The sequence below is a fragment of the Aythya marila genome (assembly GCF_965140915.1).
Source record: "Aythya marila genome assembly, chromosome: 1".
Taxonomy (NCBI): Eukaryota; Metazoa; Chordata; class Aves; order Anseriformes; family Anatidae; genus Aythya; species Aythya marila.
The window spans coordinates 25,180,286-25,205,880 of NC_139042.1; the positions used below are offsets into that span (position 1 = coordinate 25,180,286).

The 25,595-nt window shown below is 38.6% G+C and overlaps 1 protein-coding gene across 1 annotated transcript; it reads right to left on the reverse strand.

The window, feature by feature from the left end:
• Nucleotides 1-652: 652 nt before the first annotated feature.
• LOC309873926 (coiled-coil domain-containing protein 169-like) lies at nucleotides 653-25,181 on the reverse strand (the record flags this gene model as incomplete). Its single annotated transcript, XM_082751741.1, has 8 exons — nucleotides 653-980; nucleotides 4,665-4,741; nucleotides 7,383-7,436; nucleotides 7,636-7,734; nucleotides 19,597-19,637; nucleotides 19,731-19,841; nucleotides 20,321-20,403; nucleotides 25,078-25,181. 8 exons carry the CDS (start codon nucleotides 25,179-25,181, stop codon nucleotides 878-880), a joined length of 672 nt encoding a protein of 223 aa, XP_082607867.1. The 3' UTR covers nucleotides 653-877.
• Nucleotides 25,182-25,595: the final 414 nt, after the last annotated feature.

The window sequence follows — 25,595 nt, forward strand, 5'->3', positions numbered from 1 at the left end:
ATCCTTAAAAATGCTCATTTGTCTTTCATTTCTCCCCATAACTAGTGCCTAAAGCAGCTGGACATGGAGGCATGCTTCTAAACCATACAAAGGAAAGGTAGTGGTCAACATTGGATCTATGGCATGCCAGCTTTTTAAAAAGTTAAATTTGGAGGCGTTTCATCTCTCTGTTGGAGCAGTAAAGTTCATGGGAAAAAAAAAAACAAAAAAAAACAAAAAAAAACAAAAACAAACAAACAAACAAACAAAAAAACAATTTGATACTGTAAAAGAGCTCTACTGTATGGTGTCATGTAAGAAATCAGACTGGATAATAAACTATGTGTTGGTCTTTTTAAAAGCCACATGAAAAACGTGTCCAGCTGTACCAGCACCAAGCTACTTGAGAGGCTCTCTTTGATGCTACACCAAGGGGGGATGCCCTTGGATGGAATTTTCTCTGAGATTCACTATTTGGGTAGAGAGATTACATTTCAGATTAAATCAGTGCTTTTTTTTTTCTTCTTGGTTGAGAGGTCAAAAATGTTAAAGGCTTATTTATTTTCAAGTTATTGTGCAGTCAGAGTTCAAGGATCTACGTTGGAGGACAAATGAAATGTCCTCCAAGGCTCCCAGTTCCCTGATGCCCAGAATCACTGATGAGAACCAGAATGGAAAAGGTCAGAGCTCACCAGAACAAAGATGGCACCTAGAAGAACAATTTCATCAGGCAAAGAGGAACACTTACACTAGGGCTGCCAAGAAGATGCACTGGTCTAGGCTCAGTATAATACAGCACACATACATTCATTTTGAACTTAGAAATTTTCAGTTAAAAAAAAAAAAAAAAGAAAGAAAAAAGAAGAAACATGATTGGAATTCTTTGCATGTATATAAATCAGTGCTTTAGTTTTGGAAGCTGCTTCACTCCTACAGTCTTTTTTATCTGTCCTTTTTGAGGATTAACCATCTTCGGGTTTTGTAGAATGCCGCATCTCTCTCTGAAATAAAATGGGTGAAGTTAGCCGTCAAATGTCGCACTTGCTGTAAGCTTTACTGCTAGAAATTTGCATGCTTATTATATTAGCATAACTGATTATTATGGTGAATTAATAACTCTGAGAGGAGAAAAAACAAGCATATTTCTAGGTTTGAGGGCTAGCAGAGCATTTAATTATTCTGCATTCTAAACCAATCTTCATCTCATGATTCCTGACTACTTCCTGTTATCCAAATGATGGCATTTGAAGAACACGAACAGAATACTAAACATCTGCACTAAGACAAAGCTAAAAGGAGCCATTTTCATCAGTTGCACAATCCCCATCAAGAAATGGAAAACCCCTCCCTGTAGATGCAGTCACAGTTCTCCGCAGGTGTTTCAGCCTGTGGCCATTCTCTCGAGCCCAGGATCATACATGTGAACTGCTGGTAGCAGGCTTCTGAAGTGGTGCTCATCAGAGACACATATGCCACCTAGGTGAAACCTACCAGAGCTGTTTTCATCTTGATCTAAGAGAAATCAGTGGGTATGTAAGCACATCTCCAGGGGTGAAATGGCGATTCCACAAACTGGAAGGCTCGCTCTCATGACCGAGCAGCATGCATCTCTACACAGAGCATCTTTGTTTCTCTCCCTGCTCATCACTGAAGTAGACACAAGCACTTCATGTACTCCAGTGGCAATATACGGGGTTTCAGTGCCTCTCAAGTAATAGGCATTCTGAAGTAAAACATATCACACCCCCACATCTTTACATTCATGATGATAGCCAGAGAAATGTTTTGTTATGTGGTAGAAGTTGTGATGACACAAACTGTGCAAGCTTCAAATTTCTGGGCAAACAGCCAAGTAAGCTGTCCCTAAGGCTCCCTGGTTTTCTTGAGACCAACACTTCTTTTGTTCCAGCTCTTGCAAGCAGCCACAGCCTTGAAGGGAGAGCTGGCCCCGCAGAGATACGGAGCTGCAAGATTGGGAGCTTGGCAGACCAGAACCCAAGGCTTTGGTTTGCTAAATAACCAAGTGACAATTCAGACTAGGACCAACTGATTACGCAAAGTCAAAAAAACACTGCAGAGCTGGACCAAGCATATATCCGTGTGGAATTCTGTATGCAGCAAAACCTCTTTCCGCTGAGAACCAGCTGGACTTATGCCAGCTGCAAGCCAGAAGCCAGGCAGTTGCAGCCATGGCAGTGCTGGAACTCAGCTAAAGGCCCTGCAATATGCCTCAGTGTAACAGTAAGGGCTCAGGGTGACATTAAATTGGCTGCTCAGACTACGTCAGACACTTAAGTCATCAAGATATCCATGTTTTTTTCCCAGTTGCCATCTTATCTATTTTTTTGGTGTACTGTGCAATACAATAAAAAATGACCTCTCTCAAGCTTGCCTTCTGTATTTGGATGGCCAGGGGACAGAATGCATCAACAATTAGTGTTCACAATTAATCTGAAAAAATATTACAGTGTTGTTTTAATATATGGACGGGGTTTTCTGTATCTGTACCTAGAGTTAAAACAAACATTAAACATTGTTTCTTGGTATGTTTTGAAATCCAGTGAAGACAGGTGTTTTCTGAAAGGCTAATAGAAGAACTCTGGACAGAAAAAAGATCAAATTATTCTCAAGAACAGTTTATTTTCAGTCACACCTATTTCCTCTTACTTGGATTAAGTTATTCTCATTAATGTCAGCTTGAATGAACAACCTTCAGGCAGTAAATCAAAACATAATTAAAAAGGAATAATATAGCAGTGACTGTAATAACTGTGATGATTGAAAGGCATTTACCTGTATCAAGCATTTAAAATACAAATCCCCATTCTTATATCTGTGTTGTATACTAAGACCAAAGCTTGAGGTAATAGTTTTATAGTTTAATAGTTTTCACTGGTCACAGAAGCCAATGTTTTGCAAACTAGATCCTTCACTACTATGGACAATTTAAAAGATGATTGTGTATAAAGTACTTTGAAGTTAAAAAAGAAAAACCTCTGAGAGAAAGTGGATGGAAAATGGGTATTTGGTTACAATATGCATCCTTTGAGACCAGCAGTCACAGGAAACCTTATTTTCTTTTGTTTGATATAAAGAAAATTAGAGAAACCCGCGGTCATATAATTTCAGGTAAGCAATGGTATGCTAAAATAAATTAATTAAACCCACAACAAAATCACAGTTCATTGTTAACCCTCAGAAAATCTCAGCATCTGGGTGATGATATTTAATCTCCCAACAAAGACAGTAAATTCTCCTAATTCTAACTTCCTGACCTCTTTCACATGGGCTATGTTAAACAGTGGTGGTTTCACACCAATGGCTACCTGAGCATCACAATCGCTCTCTCACTCCCTCTCCTCAGAAGAAAAGGGAGAGAAAATACAATGGAAAAAGCTCATGTTGAGATAAAGACGGGGAGATCACTCCCCAGTTACTGTCACTGGCCGGAGCTGTCCCTGATCTGACATGGGGCAGCTGCTGGCCTCTTCTCACAGAGGCCACCCTTGCAGCCCCCTCACTACCAAAATTTTGCCGCATAAACCCAATACATAAGCATCACTGGGTCCAGAAGCAACATGCTGGATATATATGGGGAACCTCAGACCCACATAGTGCTTTTTCTGTATTGAGAAACTTCAGTTAGAGACATTAATTCATATTGTACTATGTTAATTCATATTCTACTAAAATCCTCCTCTGGAGCATGAAAATCCACTGTTCCAATTCGAAATCCTGTTATTCTGTGCTTACAGAGAATGAAAGGATAAAGCAGGTAAGCAAATACGCATACACAATTTCATGCTTATAATTTACTCATTACATTTTTAGATGCTCTCAGTATGTATTGTGGATGCTAGTATTAATAATATAGGTAAGTGGGTTCATGGAACAGTATTTATTGTGAGATGCTAAATACATAGAAACCATATTAGCTCAGGAAGTCTTCAAACAGAAAATGTTTGGGAGAGTTCCAAAAGCAAACATTTTATCTGCCTGCCCTGATTTTACACACTGTTGTAGGCATCTACTTATGGTGACTGGAGGCAGGATACTGGGTTCAACACACTTCCGATGTGATTCCCTGTATTCTTCATACTTTATATTCTTAATATTTTCTGTTCAGTTAAAAAATAAATCTCCCCTGATTTCAAGCATTCTCAGAAGCACTACAATCAGAAATTAATTTTATTTCTCTACAGCTCAGAACAGGTGGGCTCGTCTCACATTTAAATTTCTAACCCATATAACTAAACAGAAATCTGTTGAACAATTAAACCTTCTTATGTTGCCAACTAAAATCACTCACATTATCATCCTAAAAAGCCTTACAGTCTCTACGGACTAAAAAGCACCAGGCTAGGCAATTATTTAATTGAATTACTCTTAATGGATTAAAGAGTACTCTTGCTGTCCCCAGTCCTGCAAGTAATAAGGAAAAAAATTAGACCTTTTTAATACAGGTTGAAAGGGAAAAACATCAGAGGGCTTGCTAGATTTTAGAGAAGCCACTTAAATATATGTATTTTCAATCATGCAACATACTTAGTATTAAATAAAACAGATTGAAAAGCAGTATCAAAAATGATGTTAAGATTACTATTTTATCATTAGAATTATGTTTAGTGATATTTAACATGAACAGAGAATTACACCAGAAAAAGAGCGAATATAAATAAATTTACCTCTGTATCTGGCTTTCTCCCTTGACTCTCAGAGCATCTGCTTTTTGCCTTTCAACAACTGTAAGTGTAGATGAAGTCTGCAATAGCCAAAGTTTTACAAAGCAAGTTAAATCCTAATCATAGTCACAGTCAATACAGTCAAATATTTTCAAACTGACTTTGACCAATTCTAATCTTACTGCCACAAAATACTTTAAGCACATATTAGACCAATGCCTTGTTGATTTGGGAGAACAGAGCACATGCCAAAATTCCTTGCCACACAGAAGTATCTGGATAATCAGAGACTATGTGATTTAAAATTAGCCTATTTTTGGTCATACCGCCTTGAACTCCATATTCTCAATGAAGAAGCACTATGTTTCTAACATACTTTTCTGAATGGGATACAAAATGTACTAAATTGTAGTGATTTAGTTGGACTTTTGAATGATTAAAGTATTAATTAAGAACAGGTACTACTTGAAAAACAGCACAGCATGGAAAACTCTGCATACTCTGGAGGTCATGACAACATGTCTGGACATGCTGAAAACAACAGTTGCTACCCTTGGAATTGCATTTAACAGAATCTGAGCAGGATTAAATCAGTTGCTTCTGCTGCTCCTTAGCTCATGGTGTTTCCTCCTCACCCAGCGCTTGCTGCTTTTCCAGCTGCCTTTACTAGAACTACCTCTCAGAGGTTTGGCTATGCCAAGGTCAGAGAAACAGAAAATGCAGCAGGTGTGGGGCTTGTCTGGCTGCCACGCACACTTGAGTGTCTAGCACAAGCAAATCGAATTTTCTCAGCCTCTTTAAAACAGGTCCATCGGGAACATACAATAACTGCGTGGTAATCATGACATACCACGTGCCAGCTATACCAGGCCAGTGAAGACTTCTGAAAGCCTAGGACTAGATTTTGGAGCTACCTAAAGAAGATTCAAGATCTGGATTATTTAAACATTACATTTTACAAGATGTGTGAAAACATCCTGCACTTACCAGAAACAAAAAAATAATTAGCACTGAAGAGAAGCAAGTCTCACTGGTTATGGACAATGGTTTCTGCTATGTTTCCACCTATATAATGCATTAGGCAAGCATTCCTGACCCAGTCACAACAAAGTCAGCAACTGAAGACAGGTAGATTAACCTGAAGATGATTATTTTCATGGACCTATTAGAATGAATCCAGAGGAGGGCCACAAGGATGATCAGAGGGCTGGAGCACCTCTGCTATGAAGACAAACTGAAGGAGTTGGGGTTGTTCAGCCGGGAGAAGAGAAGGATCCAGAGAGACCTTATAGCAGCCTTCCAGTACCTACAGGGGGCCTATAGGAAAGCTGGGGAGGGACTCCTTGTCAGAGGGTACAGTGGTAGGACAAGGGGGAATGACTTTAAACTAAAAGAGGGGAGGTTTAGATTAGACATTAGAAAGAAGTGCTTCCCTCAGAGGCCCTGGCACAGGTTGCCCAGAGAAGCTGTGGATGCCCCATCCCTGGAGGTGTTCAAGGCCAGGTTGGATGGGGCTTTGGGCAACCTGGTCTGCTGGGAGGTGTCCCTGCCCATGGCAGGGGGTTGGAGTTAGGTGGTTTTTAAGGTCCCTTCCAACCCAAACCATTCTATGGTTCTATGAATTGCCCCCACATGGTTCTGATATCATGGCATTGAGTACAGAAAATGTAGTACATGAGTCCCAAATGCCCTACTTAAGCAACATGCCACTGCATATGCCTCACTTCAAACGGTCTTTCATGCGTGTTTAAGTGCTTTTCTGGGCAGCCCAACATATATGCTATTGCATATAGTAATGAAAATATCTTTTTACGCAGCACCTTCTTCCTCCAACAGTTCCCAGCTTCACTGATAATATATTACAGTTATCAGTCTGGACTTCTTTGTTTAATTCTGGAGAAGTTAGCTTGAGAAATTCTTTCAGATTATCTAAAGCGGCAATGAACCACATAAGAGAATCACTTGCCCACTGTGCCCACATGGAAACACTGCTAATTACAGCCTTTCACTCCAGTTAGCTATGACAGGGATTACATGACAGTCATTCCTGAATATCACACTAAGCTATTACTTCCACATTATTCAGGAATTAAGAGTGTGTTTGTTTTTTTTTTTCACAACAAGAAGCACCAGAAATCTTTACAGGTTCCCTGCAGGTTGTAATATCGACTTTTATGTATTACATAATTTGCAGCAATAAAATTTAACTTCTGAGTTCATAAAAACAAGAAACCTTATCTTTTATCTTGTAAATTTAATTGAAATATGTACTGTATTGTCATGCTGAATTGGCTGGATAGCTTGTCCTTAAAAGACAAAAAAGGAAATACGAAAAAAGGGGGTGACACTGCTCCTAATAATTTGGTTCTGTTCTTCAACTGAAACATCAAACTGAGCCACAGAAGTCTTGTGACTATTGGATGGACAAGCAAGTATCAGCAGATTGCTTCAGCTTTCTCAGTTAAGGGCACTTTGACTATCCTTGGAAGCAATGAAACTATAATTGATACAAAAGCAAAAATGGATATAAAAATAAAATAAATTGAGTAATCCATCATTCCTAGCTCTTAAACATTTTAAAAAGCAATTTTTATAATGAATTTGGAAGATGAATGAAGTGATAACAGACCTTTAGCTCATGGCATTAACAGATGCTATTGCTATATTAAGAGAGCATCAAGATTTTAAAAATGTACTGAGTCACACAGGTTTTTTGCTTACCTGTAAGATCTCTGAGAGGTACATGCGCCGCTCATCATTAGCTTTGTGGTAAGCCTGTGTTTAAAATAAGCAAAACAGGCTACTAGTAAGCAAAATACTTAAAAAGCTGAATCATACAGGAAGAAACAAATACAGAGCAGAGCTTTTTCCAGTGACATATTTTGGGGAATTATTCTATTGTGTGTTGCACACACATTGTCTGTCAGACAGCGTAACAGCTTTTATAGACTAGATTCATACAGTGATTACAAACCTTTGCCTCTTGTTCCAGTCTAAGTTCATAATCTTTTAGCTGATTCTGGAGACTTTTCTTCTCTTCTTCTAGTTGTTTAAGAACCTCCTTCAAGGAACCCTGTGGTTATAGTAAATAAAACAAATATTTCCATTCTATGTAAAGACATCACCATTACAGCCCTTATTCTTCAGGCATTGTGATGCTTGTCGCTGTATTTGCTTCTTGTGCACTTTTTGTTTACAAGGTTCTGGCTGGCACACCACAGAGACAAAAGCAATTAACCATATGTTACAATTATCAGTTGTGAACTGCACATTTCCAGTGCTTTAAAATTCTACAAATAACAGTTTTCCACTCTTGTGGGCCTTGTTGGGTAAGCACAGTCACTTTGTTGTGACCAGCCAGAACTGCTCCCTACTTCAACCAAAGTTCACTCTCATGGTTACTTTTCTAAAGGAGGAAGATTTCAGATCCCACCTGCACATCCATCTTCAAACTACTTGCCAAGGGAGCTGCTGGAATGGCTGGAGAAGTACAGGGAATGTCAGTAGTAACCCAAAAGAACTTGGCTAGAAAGCAGTATTTTGGAGAGTATTTTGTTTATTTGTTTCCCTCCAAAATGTGGAGCCATTTACCTTGTGTACAACTGGGTTCTGTGGGAGTAACCATGGCAGAGTCCACTCTTGGTTACCCGCACTGGCCTGTTCTCTGTAGTGCAGTCAGAACACACACCCAAGTGGGACCTCCGCCATTTCTACCACAGGAAACTGGTTCTTGTAATCCCTTTCATAAATTGATCCACTCCATCCAGTAGGTACATTCTTATCAGGAGGTTTAAATAGACTAATTTCTTAAATTTCTTGCCTCAGATTATTCAAGGTAAGCTTATAACTGTTTGCTATTGTACTGAAGTTATATTTAAGGTAACTGCTCTTCTTGGTGTTATACAGAGAAACCAGGAATGTCTTATTTCAATGTTCATTTTACTAAGCTTTTAAAAGTGGTCTCTCACGCAGCAGCCTCTCCTTTCATCAGATCATCACAGTAGCCCTTTGTACACCAGCTGGAGCCCACACTTAGACTTGGAGAGCAGAGCCATACTGGAGCATGCAGTACTCCAGAAGCCTTAACAAAGTCAATAATTCTTCTTTATCTGTATAGAGAAACGTTAAGATTGCATTTTCCTTTTTCACAGCTGCATGGTGATGGCTTACAGTCAACATGAGATCAAATACAATACCTCTCTATACCCTCAATAGATTCTCCACTGCAGCTGTGTCCAGGTGATCAGCTCTCAATTCATAACAGAATTTGTTTACTACTTCCTCAGTCCTTTGGTCTATACTATTAAATTTAAAACCCATTTTTAATAGCTTACTCTTCCATGTCATTCTCTTTCTAAACAACATCCAGATACCTATTATATTACATAATTGGTATCAGGAGAAAATGTTGTGATTTATTTCTATGTTGTATATCAAGGTCATGCATAACATGCTGAGATTAGTCCCAAACCCAGTCCTGGAAGAACTCTGCTTGTACTCTCCCAGCAGCCTCCTATCCACTATTATGTTCCATTTGCCAGCTCCTTACACCTTCAACAAATTGATTAATTATCACTGTCTCCAAACTAATCAGCCACTTCCCATGCGACATGGTATCTTTAGTAGAGGTCACGGTAAACAGAATTACTGTATTTATCCTGACAACAAATCTATTGTCTCATCACAAAAAGTTAACAGGTTTGCCTGGCATGAACCACTTTTAACAAATCTGTATTTCAATTTTGTTTTGCCCCAATTACTCCTTTATCTTACATCTAGAAAAAAAAATGCTATTCTTTAATGCACACAGTACTACCATCCACAGCTTTATTAAAACCACTTGCTATCAGATCTGTAATGTAGCCAGACAGTTCTCTCAAAATCCTAAAGTAGAGATTACCCATTTCCCTCAATTTAAACCTAACCAGCTCCTTGAGTTTTCCTTAGGATTTGGTTACTGCCATTTCCTCCACGTACTTGCTGACATTAGCTAGCTCTTTCTTTGTCCTGCATTTTTTATCATTTCTGCCCTTATTGAAAGCTTAGGCAATATATATACATTTATATATAATGTTTAAATTAAAACAAATAAATTTATGATGACTAGGTCTGACAATTTTGTGACTGGCTTTTCTATAATGTTCTTCTAGATTTTCCAAATCTAAAATAGAATTCTCTGCTTTTTATCCAGCATTTTCTGATAAAATGTGCTAGCACAACCACTGAGATCTGCGCCTCATCATTACTAGCACTTGGGGTTTTTAATCTTTATTTACAAGCATCACATGTGTAACAGCTTCTGGAAATAGTCATCCAATGATATTATATCCAAATTCATAACCATCCAAATATTATATTCATATATATATTTGATGTCATGGACAGGATTTACTCTGAGGTGAGAATATCTACATTTGGGAGTCCGCATGTGAACTAAGCTCCTGCTAGGAGTCACAGTCAGCACAATCAGTGATGCTCAAAGTCATTCAGCTGAGCAGTTACAATTCAGCTGTCCTTGGAGATGCCGTAGGGCGTCCGAGACATCCGTATGTGGCAGATATGACACACGGGTTACAGGAGACATGTATCCTTCTGAAGCAGCAGTGGGCTATTCTGTACTGAAATGCCTGCAAGTCTCTGCTTACATAACTATTCCATCAAAGATACCTACTGAGATGAATTTAGATACCTATCTCTATACCAAGCTGACTGTATCAACGAGACTTCCACTGCCTGTACTAGGAACTAAAGATCTAGCTAAGTAAACAACTACATATAGACAAGAAAATACTGGTGTCCTAACATTTAAGTGATTCATGTTGCTTCAATATGTATTTCAATACTATTGGCAAATATTATTGTGATAAAAATGTGTTTTCCTATCCTTCCTCCAGATGATTTAATTCAAACAGATGATGAAGAAAGAATTTACAAACATGTAAAAGTCTCTCGTATCTGCAATGTACCACATGTACTTCTGTTTTGATCTTTCCTGAAATGTGTATCTTAAATACTTGTTATCCCATCATCTTTCCATTATCAATATATTACTTCTCATGCTCTACTTTTTTTTCTACTTGTCTGCCTAGGCCCTCTTTGTAAAAGAAGGATCTGTTTCAGGATTTTATTTTATTTTATTTTTTTATTTCTAACTGCAGCATCTTTTTAGCCAGAATAGCTGAACTCTTTTACTTTCTGTACTGACTACCTGACCATTGTCTTAGCAGTATCAGTTATTCTTCTCACTGACATAAAACATTGCAATGCCTTTATTCACCAGATACTCATTTCCCATGTATAAAACATGTAAAGAGAAATACTAAGAACCTCTCCAAATATTCTTATCTCCTTTTTCTTGTAATTTTTTCCTACACATCATGCAAATACCAGAAGGCTGGTATCTGTGAATAGACTGTTTCTTAGAAAGTTGTTTATAAATGTTTGCTAATGGTAAAAAAAATTCCCAAACCCAATCTTAAGCCACATGTTGGCCTTTATTTTATTGTTACGATTGTTGCTCTCTATCTCTCGGTCAGCACCTTGGTCTTTTGGGCATCCATTCAGCCTGGCAGTCTTCTTTGGCTTGTTTCATAGTGAACTTGAAAATGTCCTTTGCCATTACACAAAAGATTATGTCATTCTTATAACAGCGTTTTCACCTCAGGTCCATAGCTTACATCCTTGATTCTGGACATCATCAAACCATTCTATTTTCTATATCAGTAAAGTGACATTCTTACCAATGGTTTCTAACAGATGGCCACCATACACATCTGCCAGTTCAAAATCTCCAGTCTCCTCCTTTCTAGTATGTGCAGATTGCTCCATCTTTTCTTCTCTTTCATAATTTTCTGTATATCACATTACTTATTCATTTCCAAACTTTATTTTTCACAAAACTATTTCTGGCTGTTACTGAGATTTCCCCAGGAATGATTTTCATTAAAGTCAAGATTTTGCAGGAGCATAGGAAAAGACACGGTGCGTTAAAACGTGTTGCCAAGAGAGGATAACCCCTCCCACTGTTCAAAAAAAGAGACACAGAAGAGCTGTATCTTTCAAGAATGTTTCACACATGACTGAACTGTTACTAACTTTAATCTGTTACAACAGACACACTGGAGAACTGAAAAGAATTTGGTTTTTCTTTTTTTTTCTTTTTTTTTCCTAATTAACACAGAAGTACCTTGGATGCAGATGAAACCTTTGTCCTAATACTGAAGGCTCCTATATTGAATAGTTAATGTTGGCCAATTCAAGGACAGAAAGAAAGCTGCAGATTAAAGAGAAGATTTGGCTAAATTCCACTAGGGTCATGTGCTTTTTCATTACATCAGTGTCTGTGCAGAATTTTTAAAAAAGACCAATAGCAAAGGCCTCAGCACGGTCAAGCTGGGAAAACTAACTTTTTTGGTCTTACTGACCTGCTTACACATTAAAGATTACAACCACATGACAATATACTTTTGTACAACATATTTTGTACCCCCACAGTAAGCTGAAACACAATAAACACAGAAGTTCATGCAGTTCTCCAAATTTCTGCTCTGTAAATCCACATCCCACTACTTATTTCCTCACAAGACCATCCATCAGTGCTCTGTAAGATAGCAAGCATGGTGCTGCAGCTGTGAGTCACAACAGAGCTATTGGGTATCTCCTCAATGATGGTATCAGTCTAACTTCTTTTAGCTCTTTCACCTCAAAAGCAAACTACTTTTAGATCTTTTTTCATTTAACCTTTTCAGAAGTGCTATCTATTTTTTGCTGCCAATGCAGCTGGTCCAGTGCAGATGCCTGGGCACTCATTCAGCTCTGGAGCAAGGATGAGATCCAACTGCAAGCAAACTGTGTACTACACCATGGCTTTTGATGAGCAAGCAGACAGAAATAAGTTGTTGATGTGACTACAGTATACAGTTATCATTTCTACAGAATCTGCGTGCCCCCAGAGAAATAGGAAAGTGAAACTGCTCCCTGTTTACAGATTGGGAAGAGAAACCCAAAACTGAAACAGGACTAGCATCTAAATTACACTTCAAGCAGAAATTAACATCCCAAAGCAGTCTATGCAATGTCTTACATTCTTCACTTCTGGTGCTGTCATAAAACTTAGGTCAGCATCTGAACTGTTGCTATTCTAACTTCCCCAAAGAACAAACTTAATCAAGGTGCTTAGTTTTCTGCTGAAAGTCTTTACAGAGTCTCAAAGCAAAGTTTTTTGGTGGTCCCGGTTGTGTCCCACCAGGGCACAATGTGATAAGCATGCTCTATCTATATTACATGAGGAATGGTTTATCTTCTGCCTAAAAGTCTAAAAATTAACTCACAAAGGAATTAGAAGGCTGACATTTTAGTTCTCTGCCACTCTAAGAGCTTTAATTGACAGCACCTCACATCCTGAGAGAACCCTTGCCATGTTGAGATAATTGTTGAAGCCAAGCTGCTCACCAGTCATGAAAACAAAACTTACAGGGATGGAGAAGGAACAAGTGAAAATGGATGCAAGGCCATGCATACTTCTGGAAAGCAGACAGGATTTCAAACACAGTTCTTCTGCATTTCTTACCACCTTTCCAACAGTCTTTCATCTCTATTATGCACTCTGTTGTGAATCCCAGTCTATCTGCCCTTCTCAGGTTGCTAACAGCCTTCTAATTTTTGTTCCTGGGTCCAGGCACCTAACAGACACTGTAGAGGTCAGTTACAGCAATACTCAAGTTCTTACGTGAATCTAGCCAGATATCTGTTCCTACTCAAATAATAAAATTCTCCAAGTCCCCAGATATTATAGAAGGTAATTTCAAAAACAGACATAATAAAATTTTCGGTGGTACAACTTCGGACAGGTCCTAGGGACCCATGTGAATAAAGACTTGTTGTAAGTTACCTCCTCCCTTACGGTCAAGGCAGTAACTCAGTAACTAGCTGAGGGCTTATATACCTGAAGTCTTTAGCTCCTGCACACCAGCATATGAACTCTGCCAAACCATTAAGGACTGGTTTTCCCTTTCCTGAATTCTATGGGAAGCGAACACCAAAAAAATAAAAAATAATAAATAATAAAAAATAATAAATAAAAAATAATTGAAACAGATTCAATTCTCTATGCTTATGGTTATACAATCAGCTTACTGCTTAACAGAGTCAAACAATACAAGAGCAAAAGCTCCCAGAAAGCAGAGCTTACAGCATACAGTAACACCAACTTGTACCAGAGCTCTAGGAGGAGCACAGAACAGCCTCAATACAAAGCAAGGCCCAGTGAGAGCTCAAGGGAACTAGAAGGAGCCCTCCCCCCCCAGCAATGCAGCACTCTCCCAGAAGAAATTGCCAACTAGACTCCAGGATAAGCCAGTAAGATAAATTCTGAAAAAGATTATTTAGAATTCAAATGACTTATTCCTGGTATTGCTTTAACTGAGTATTGAAATATTGTTTTAAGTCAGATTTTTTGCAGGTTCTTCTACTGAGCCTTGAATAGCTGGACAATGTATCTCTAAAAGGGAGACGTAAGCTGACTAAGGGATTTAACCTGAATTTAAGATTCTTAGTTTTCATTAAGTTGCCTATGTCAAGCCCCTCTCAGCAATCTGGTAAGCTAAAAGACACACTGCGATTTTAAATGAATACTTTCTTTCTGTAAAGGAATTTTGCAGGGCTTAGCAAGATGCACTCTCAGAGCAATGATACATTAAGTCTCGAGCCCAGCAGTGGCAAAAGCCCAGATTTTCACAAAGGGAAAACCAATTCTCCAGTTCTTTTTTTTTTCTTTTTCCACATATTTTTCTTCTCATTCAACTGAAGTTACATATTTGGCTTAACACTTGCCAGAAAACAAAGTTGTACAGAAGGCTACTGCGGCCGAATTTTAAAGCTACACAGAAGTTATTCTCATCCTGGATTTTTCCTTGCCCTAATATCATTGGCAACAGATGTGACAATCAATAATTCTACAACGGACAAGGTGACAAATATGTGACATCATCAAGAAGCTCAAATATGCTTTCATCAGAGCTTACGCAAACTATTGATCCTTATAGCAATTTGATTCAGCTTTTTTTTTTTTTAATTATTCTCCCTGAGTTAGAACAGAAGCAATACACCTGTCAGTTGTATAGGAGAAAAAAAAATCACACAAGAAGCCTTTGCAATCCATTCTACTTCACATTTTAAATAAAATTAAGTTTTATTTAGAAAATAAACTCTCCCCCCTCCAACATTAGCAGCTGTTACCTCTTTAGTTTTACTGTAACTGAAATTAGTTTTAAGCAGATATCAATAAAGTCACTACACGTATATTGTAGCAATTACTGGAAAAATGATACATAGAAATTACGTAGCATAGCATATTCCTACATACAATATGCAGTCGATATATATGCGGTAGATACTGTAAAGGCTTCAGTAGAGGTGAAGAAAGAATCGCTGTACTTGTTTAAATGTCAAGTGCCCCCTTGTGGTTAGTATGCTCTTCTGATGTTCAAATATTCAATATATTCAAAACCAAACAGAGCTGAACTGCATGAATGCAGTGTGCTGTATGCATCACACACTGTCAAGGGCCAGGGTAAAGAGATCAGCCTGGAGACTTGTTGGCAAGTTCAAGCTCCCTCAGTGTAACCAGACGTGGGGCAGTGCTACCCATATCCTTATGCCATCAGTCTCCACAGCCTTTTTCAGAGAGGTCAGCTGCTGAACTAGGGGGGAGGAAGTTGAAACTGCTCCCTTGCTGCGGTTCAGATTGACAAAACAAGATGTTATTGGCTCCGATATGTTTCACTTACTGCCTCTCCTGCAAGGCCTTTCAGAAAAAAAAAAAAAGCCTAGATTGTTTCATTATACATTTTCCTTGGGAGATATCCAAGGGTCCCAGTCAATCGCCAAGCCATCGCTGGAATTCCTGAACTGGCACCCAGCTGGAGAGCAGCCAGCTAATAATGTCAGTTGACTGTGAGGTTTCTCACTGATTGTTTTCTTTGAAATACCAAGTGCATTCTGCCTGTGGGAATACCACAAAGTGATCTGAGTAAAACAGTCTGCTGCTTTGTGCAAGGCCACCAGGAGGAACAATTAATGCCAACATGACAAAGAAAGGGAAAAATACAAGTCAAAAAGGTCTCCTGGAGGCATCCAAAACGCTTGTCCTAAATCGGATGAAAGGAGTAGGAATGGGAAGTCTGTGAGGAGGCAGGAGGCAGCTTAGGGCTGTCAGACCAGACTACACAACTTTCTCCAAAATACTTAGAAGCCTGACAGAGAAGACAGGATACCAGATTTGTTTTTCACACAGAGCTCTTGGTGACTTAATCCAGCAAGAACAACCAGGGCCACTTCACAGTGACTTGCTAAAGGAATTGTCAACATTTCCTATGCCATCGTGGAGTGCTGATGTTCCCTATAGGCAGTCATCAACACCTACAGAAATATAAATTCTTCGTTGCATGTTTTCGCAAACACAAGATGCCCCTCCAGTTACGTTGCCAACACCTTCTCCAGTGTGACACTGCCACATGTTCCCCTTGCACTTTCAAACTGACAGCAAAACCCTCGAGGTCGCAGTGTGAGGATTGCTGCACGTGGTCATTACGGTGTCAGAGAGGCAGCTTTACAAAGCAAGTATCTGGCCCTTACTGTGAGAATTTTCTCAACTGTGGTGCTGGGCAGTCCTGAAAATGGTGATTTATGACTGAAACCCGGGTTCTTTGGCTAATCTTAACTAGAGCGTTGCTAAGGCAATGCTATCGGGAGTGTGCTCTTCTGAACTGATTCTGTAGTGTGCCTTTCAGTATTTGCATACTAAAGCTGCTATCTAGGGATCCTTTCTTGCTGAAGTGGTGATATAAATCATTTTTTTTTTCTACTTACCCGGGAAATTAGCAGACTACATGTATTTCACCAAAACTCACTTAATGAAAAAACGTGAACAAATGAATGCACTGTGTTTAAGGGGGTAAATAAAATTCACAGCATGTTAAGCTTTAGAGAGGAGGCATTCCATCTGTAATTATTCCTGAGATAGTGTATGACATTTCTATTATTCATTGAGACATAAAGGATATTACTGACTAAACAGTTTTCAGTGTTGCAACTCCCCTGTGCTTGTCACTGTTTAGGTTATTTTTAATCCAGCCTCAGTACAAAAAAATGCTCTTCTGTATCTTGGCTATGAAAATATGAGTGTTTGAGGTATTGAATCTGCATTTACTGTCATGTGACACCATCATTTTTTTAATAAAAAAAGTAATATCTCAAGACAGTATAAGAACTTCAGAAGGATAGTTGTATATTTATATGATTAGGGTTATTTTTAATAGCAAGGAATCATTCATCAGTAAGATTCTAATTCTAAAGTGAAATAAATGCAAACTACCTGCAACAATCATTGCAATTTATGAACACAAAATCCTCTGCCCTTCCTTTTTCCTCACTCCAGAATGTGTGTTTGTGTTCTTCTCTTTCATTCAGGTTTTTATAGCTTGCCCACTAGCAGAGTTCCTGATGACTAATCTTTTCTAATCTTTTTTTTTTTTTTTTTTTTTTTTAAGTTTCCTGTATCGCTTGATATCAAGAAAATATTTTATCGTACCTATCTCTAAATGAGATGAATTACTCTGTGGACATGCTTCTGTTGTCTACAGTAAGACCTTAAATGGCTGGCCAAGTGAGATAAATATCCTTACAACCTTTGAGATACCTCAAAAAGGACTTGCAAGTGCTATTTTATTTTCTAAAAATGTTCCTCAAAATCTACTGTCCATTGTTGTCATACTCTAGAAACTGTATCATTTTGCTGAAAAATCACTTTGCTATCTTTTCACAGAACTTCATATGCAACAGCAAGTTGAAAACTGAATATTATAATGTACTTTTCATTTAATGCACACACTCAATTTTTATATATACACACTCTCAGCATTTTTACTCTGAGCGAATGTAGATTGATGACTGGCTGCAAAGCTTTTGCTTTTCTACACCCACTCACCACATCTGCTCTTTATTCTCATCTGTGGAGAAGCTAAATATTCCCCTCTGCTTCCCTGAACAAGTCTCAAAAACATAAAATGGATTTGGATAAATCTATACGCTTAGGCACCACAAATTGATCTGTGCATTTTTTTTTTTTACCAATGTTTTACCTGCCAAAAGCTCTGCATTCTGCAAGAATAACTGTAAATACATTGACTGTTCTGATACCTTCAGTGAAAAAAAAAAAAAAGCAGCAAAGCCCCCAAAATACATCTGCTTTCTTCCTCTCTTTCTGTCTTCCAACAATCAAAACAAGCCAAAATGAAACATCTGACTAAATCCCTAAACACCGTGTTGTTTTTTTTTCCCTCTGGCTAGTCAACGGATGAATGTATTCACTAAACTGGAAGGGTGAAAAACTAGGAGAAAAAATATGGCATGGCACATGGGCTCTGTACTTCCCTAGGTGTAACTGTGTAAGTCCAGGCCTCTCCAAATTGTTTCCTAGATTCCTTCTGGCAGTAGGAATCTTTCAGTTCTGCTGTCATTATTTCTTTTATGGGAACAGCGATCAAACCTCTTAGAACAATAGCTGATAGGTGAAGAGGCAAGGCAGAATTTAGTAGGGATTAGAAATGTACTGAATCAGTGCAATACAGCTGCCAATAAAGCTCACAGATTATCTAACTGGTAATGACTTTTTGGGTTCTTGGCAAGGTGTAATTGGATTGGTTAAGACAGTGTTGGAAATTCAATGGAAATAAACACTTTTAATACTGTCAGCATGTGTGCCAGTCAGTGCTTCACAGGCTGGCAGGAATAACCTTGTCTGAAGCAAACTCTGCTGTAAATTTTTTAGAGCAATGTTCTGTGCTTCAAATATAATTCCAGCTGTATTTTCTAATCAACTCCCTGACATATGCAAGCGGGATGGGAAGGATTTTGTTCTGCTATTGCTTTTAAGTGGTTGTCTAAAAAAAAAAAAAAGATCCAGCCATCTAGAAAACACCATGGAGTCTAGGACAGTACTTAAACTGGCAAGAATATTTACTACCCGAAGGCCACGGATCAGATCAGGAAGAGCAATTAATTATTCACATACTGCTTACAACAAGCAATCATTCCCACTAATATGGCATGCAGCCTCCTCTAGGCTCGGTGAACTCCCATTAATCTTCAGAATCTGAAGCACAAGAATCAGATGGAGACACTAAGAGAGGCTTTCTATGACATCTTTAAGTGCATGAGAAGTTGGAATAAAAATAAAAATCCTCAAAGCCCTGCCTTGTGATAATGGTCATTACTCCTGCTTATGCAACAAGGCATTATTACCACTTCTATATTTACTTCCCCTACTTCTAAAAATGGTTAAGAGGCAGAAAAGGTCTCAAAGTAAAATATTGCAGCAGATGACTAAGGGAAAATAGTCCTGAATCTAAATATGTTTCACTTAATTTCCTACTTCAGTTTTATTAATGGCCAAAATATTTGCTGTTTTTTTTTCCTACAATTTTCTCCTCAAGATCAAAGGAAAATGTTTTCTGCTTTGTTAAAATGCAGATGGTGAAATATGAATGTATTAAGAAATAAAAACTTATAACTGAAAACAGACACTTTGTGTGGCAAAAAATGGGGTACTTACTGTAAAATGAGGAATTTTCCTGTAACTATATTATTCAAAATGTAAGTGCAACTGTTGATATTTCTTATCACATATGATACAAAACTAGGAGTAGTGTTTGATACAGCAGAGGGTTGTGTTGCCATTCAGAGGGACCTTGACAGGTTTGCAATATGCATGCAACTGCATGCATATGTGAAACCATACAAAAGTAAGCAGGCCTGATTGCTTTGGTTTCTAGACAGGGCCACTGGTATTTTTTGTCATGGAACAGTATCAATTATACAAGTTCTTTAATTATACCGTGGGTTTGATACTTAAGCGATTGAATTCCATTGTACTCACCACAGGCATTTGATCAAAGATGCGAATAATGGACAATTTATCTACAAATAAGCAAAAGATGCAATCCGTTAATAATGATTTCAACATATAATCACTAATTCTATTGAAAAACAGTTATGGATATCTATTTCTACCTGTTGGGTTTCCACGAATAAGCTCCATTTTGCCTTTTAGAATACTAATTTGCCTTTCCAGCTGTCTATTCAATTCTACTTGCATCTCGTATCTGGTTTTCCATTCATTACCTTAAAAACAAACACAGGGTTATTCTGTTTCCCAAATTATTTTATGCGTTTTCAAATTTAAGTTAGCATTCTTTCAAACTGTTCCTACTTTGTTCTGGAGACTGAGAAACTCTCCCGTTAGTCATCCTCATAATGAGGAAGCATTCATTTGAATTACAAAACAGCTTGAAAATATAAATCAAGGGTTTTGTTTCAATGGGCTTACTGTGGCCAGAATATTAACCAACTAACTCTATGTTATCAAGTTATCCACATTATCCATTGTTTCTTCAAATAATAACAAGAGGGAAAAAAAACTAATACAAAGTATTTAGCATTCCTTAATTTCACGTTTGCAATTATCACACCTATAATAAGCGTGTTTGAAAAGGAGGAACTAAAATTCCTAAATAAAAGCTTACATCTCCGTAGGGTCTACCCAAAAGAATTAAATTGTTACAATTCCTAACTGATTACAAGATTCTGTTGAATTCACTTACCTTCATCTTCAACACTGCTAAGTCTCTTTTCCAGTTCTTTTACTGTGTTTCTCAATTCAAATATTGAGTTTTCAAGCATTTGCCTATGGGTTTTGAGAAATCAATTAATTGGCTATTACATTAATCTAATTATTAAGGTAAAAAAGACTAAATCAAATGTATTTTTAGATGAAGTATCTATCAGTCTTTTCTATGTAATTACATCATCTTGCTCACTTTTTTATGTATTTTTTCTTTATAGTTACATTAACATTAATTACACTTAATGCATTATAGTGCATTAAAAACAACAGAATGCCTATTTTGTGAATAAAATTACTTCCATTACAAAACAACATAGATGTTTCCTAAAATGTAATATCTGCCCAGCAGACCATCAGCATTAAACAAATGGAGTTAATTCTTCAACTACAGGATGCCTAAGAAATTCGTTATTTGAAAAAAATAATAATATTTCCTTGTAGGAAAACACACTTTTTGCCCACTGATTACTTTCATATACTGCTTGGCACCTGGCATATACCTTGGATACTGGACTCTTGCTGCCTTGGATCAATGACCAGTAGCAGAATCTAGGAGAGGACTTAGATGAGAGCACAACCCACCTACCTGCACCAGAGGAAGTGCTGAATTTAAAGAAAATAAAATAAGCAGAAGGTTAATTAAAGGTAATTCAAGTAAGTTTTCAGTGCAAGAAAGACACTGGAGGACAGAAACCTCTAAAGGCAGAGAAGAACTGCATCTTCCAATCTCTTGTTGCTCTAATGCTGTTGTTCCCTACCAACTTTAAATTAGAGAGGGGGTCACAGGCAAACAAAGAATGAAAGTATGGATAACATACTGGAGACAGAAGAGGTTATGGTGAAAGTCCCACCAAAGACAGAGCTGAAATACACGAGTCAGAAAGCTTAGGTGCAGGAAAAACAGAGGAAATCTGTTTGCTGCTGCTTATTTGCTTCCACTCCAAATGGAAGACACAGATGGCTAGGAAGAAGGAAGACAAAATCTTATTATATTGTTGGTATCATTCCAGTACAAATGGATATGGCTTCCTTAAAGCAGATTTCTGTCAAACTTAGTGCTTGGAAAAGAGGAAATTGGGGTGATGGTGAGTGTTAAAACGGCACTTTTGGAAGGAAGGAACCCTGGAAGTTAGACACAGTCAAAGCTGTAATTAGAGCTGAGCTGTAACCAAATTTAATTAATTCTTCCTCTTCAAGAAAACCCTAAATAGGTGCTTTGATAGATGCAGGGTAGCATAATAGAAATGAGTTATTTAGATCCAGTGCTTTCAGTTTTTAATTTCTGTTATCATTCCAAGACTACGCACAATATTTCTCAGAAGTACAAGTTAGATTGTATTCTTCTTTCTGCATCATTAGCAAAGCTGCTAGCCAACTTCCAATTATATTCCTTCTGGATGAGAATGTACACTGAAATGATAAGTTGTCAGGTGTCAGACTGTAATTGCTACACAACAGAAAACCTTACTTTCATTTGGAAACTGAAAATAATTTTTTAAAAATTGTTATTAAACATTTAATATTCCAATAGAAACTAAAAAGTATGCAAGGTAGAAGCTCTCTATTTTATTCAGTACATACGCAGTAAATTATAGTCCCTGCACTGACAGAAAAGAGACATACAAATAAACCACTTCAACCAACTTGGTAAATATGTCAGCTGTTTATTGTACTAGGAGTATGTATTTTGAATTTATGGAGGTATTTCTAATTGTGATAGGAAATGACAGCCCACACCACTTATCTGTTACCGTGAATTTGAAGCAGCTGTGTGTAGCTGCTTGTCCAGTGTCTTGGTCTGTACTTTGAGGGGCTGAGGTGTGATTTTACTGACAACCTGACATTTATTTATAACCAGACATATTCAAGGCCTATGAATCTTTCCCATGTCAGCAGACTCACAGGCATCACAGAAAAAGGTCCATAAACTCTGGAAGCTCATCAGTTTGTCATCAGGCAAACTTAACCACATGCTTGCATACTAAACAACAGGAATGTGCTTGTGAGGAAAAGGAGAAAAAAGCTGCAGTTCAGGTAAGAAGACTGAGTGAAAATAACAATTAAAAAAAAAAAAATGCAGAGTTTCCTTTTAAGACAGTTTGCAGGTGTTATTTTACTTGAAAGTGACAGCCACTTAGGAAAATGGCCATTTTCCTGTACGTTTTGTTATCCAGATCTGGGTATCTGGTGCATGTATCAGCCGAAAGACAGCCTGAAGCCATTTTCTTTACTGGAGAGAGAAACCAGTGAAACATTATGGGAGAAGCTCAAGGCAAATCATCAGTTCTAGGACATCAGCTCTACAATGTGACAGACCTTTACTAGTTTGTGTAGAAGACAAAATACACAGATGCCTTCAGAATCTATGAACAGAGCAGGAACAATACTACACAGTGCAAAAGGCACCACACGAAAGAGCATATACAGCACTGAAACCCTGCCAGTCAGCAGCGTGCTGGGCAAATCCAACAACTTTCCTTATGTGGAAAGCCACGAAAGCTGAAATCTCACAAGCTGAATTAACATGCAACCCTATCGACAAAAGTAAATCGATAGAGTAAGCTGACATGCATAAATGTATGCCTTTAAGAACTCTTTGTCTATTAAGTAGTATACTGCAGTGTTTTACATGCCTTCCCTCTCTCAGCAACATTTGCCATGACATTTCCCAAACAGAACCTGTGCTGAATCTTGATTACAGTAATTCAGTGTCAGATTTAAGCTACTGGCTTTCATTAAGCCTTTCATAGTATTATATCCACAATCATTGAGAATCAGCAGGTACTCAGGTAAAGACCCCTTCCTGACATGGATGATTCAATTTACCCTTTGAAGTAAAAAAATCCCTTCTTCACTAGAGTGGTAGGTGGGCTGTTAGCAAACTGCCTGAACGGAACAATAATCAAATAAACCAGTGAAAAGATGACAAGGGTGAGATTGCTCTGGAGGAATGCGGACATCTATCTATGAGCCAGGCAGCCTCAGCTTTCTTTATACCCAATGGAGAGAAAACTTCTTAGGGTGTGTGACTCATCTCACTCTGAAACAGCCTGCCGAAGTAGGTCAGATGAATCACACCTTCAAAGAGCCTTTTTGTATTCATAGACCATACAAGTGACTGGTTTAGATGCTGGTTTCTAACAAACCTGGTTGCTAACAGCTAGGTTGAATACATTACTTGTGAAATAGACAACAATGGTGTTGCCTATTTGCATACAGAAGACAAACATGGGAAGTAGTTGCATAATCCACCTGTAGCAGCAAGTTTTTAATTGTGTCTCTGTCATGCCATCAAAATAGAGACTTTTATTAAATATACATATTTTTTCCTTTGCTTGGCAATGGCACAGCTTTATAATGTGACTTGCACTTTGGGCACAGTCTTGCAGAACAACCTCAGGAAGTTAAGGTGCATAAAATACCCAGGTTTTCCTTAATTCAAAAAAAAAAAAAAAAAAAAAAAATCAAAGCAGTGAAACAAAGCCAATATTCAGATTTTTATCTGAGAACCTACAATGTCAAGCTTGAGTATCTGGTAAACCAAAGAATTGGTTTATGCAGAGGATAATTTATGTATTACGCTGACACATAACTTACTGGTCAGGAGATTCAGAAAAAGGTCATGTGCTTACACACAGGTGTAAGCATGACCAAGCTCCTTTGTGTCCCATTTTGACCCCAGAAGCTGCCTAACCATTTTGACTCCGTTAATACTGGCTTCCCCCTTTCCACTGATGAATAGACATTTGATAAAGTCCACAATTTCAGGAATAGTTTGCAGGAATCTTCAGCCTAGAACAACCTAGACACTGAAGGAAACACCGTCTGGAGGAAAAAATCATCACGGAACCAAATGTCTCAAAATTGTATAGAAATGTAAATATTAAGGGTCTGATTTAAGGCAGCGCAAGAGCTTCTGGCATTTTCTAAATTTTAATTTATTAACATTCAAAAGGCAATAATGTTCTCTAACAGAGAAAAACATGTGACTTCCTAAGCAAACTGAAAACAAAAACAAAAAATCTTGAAATCTTTGCTGCTTAAGCAAGAGGACTAACTGGTAGCAGTAACAAGTTATCATTTTCTTTGCAGAACTGCACTAGAAGGAGATGAACTACTTTCCCTGTAGGTATTTACTGATGGTGGAGCGATATCCAACTTGCCCGTTTAATTCCATGCTGTGGAAAAAGGTAAGAAGGCGTGTATAAAGAGCACCTCATAGCCTGTTCCATTCCCTCTTCTCCGTGCCAAACAGACACGATCTGATTATGTTTATTTGGGGGTTGGTCTTTGAGGACCCAGGAGTTGGACTCCATGATCTGTGTGGGTCCCTTTCAGATATGCTATGATTCTGTGATAACCCACTTGTTACTGCACCCCAGCTCCCACCCCCAGTCCTATTTTCCTTTTTGTTTTAATACCAGCTTCACATGTCTGAGATTATTTATCCTGTTTCTCCAAGCTCCTGGTGCCACCCCAGTCCCCTGCCCTACACCTTCTCCTCACCACCTCAACACCGAGCGACGAGGACTGACTGCCCCCACCAACCCCCCACTCACTCCCTGCCCCACACTGCGGTGCCCACCCTCCCTGCACCACCCACAGGGCGTCCCCGAGGGCGGAGAGCCGCCTGGGGCAGCGGGACCCCCGCCACACACACCCCTGTGAGGGGCTCCACCCGTGTGGAGCCCGCGGCCGCCATTTCGTGCCCGCCGCCCCGCGCCGGGCGCTCACTGCTTGCCCCGCTCCCGCTCCAGCTCCAGCGCCAGCCCCTCGGGCTCGCCGCCCTCCCTCATGGCGCCGCCGCCGTTGCGCCGGGTAACGGCCGCTGCCTGCATGGCGGCCGCCTGAGGGCGAAGGGGCCGGGGCCGAAACGCAAATATTTTTTTTTAAAGCTTCTTGATTTTTTTTTTTAAGAGCTTCTTTGGGATGGAAAATAATTCCATAAATTCTCTGAGCCACATGTGAAGTGCCTACCCCTTGTAGCTTCCTTAGTAATGGTAGTCGGTGCTGTGCGCAGTTTGCAAGTGCCTAACCTGAGACATGATGGAAGATTGTAGAATAATCGGTCTTAATTGACACCGATCAGTTCAATATAGCCAACGAGCCAATATATGTTGGCTGGTATTTTAATCTGTGTCCTATATTGGCCTGTATACAAGCCAAAACAAAATTTACAAATTTTGTAAAACAAAAAAAAAAAAAACAAAAAAATAAACATTAAAAATGTTTGATGTTGATTTTTAAGCCAG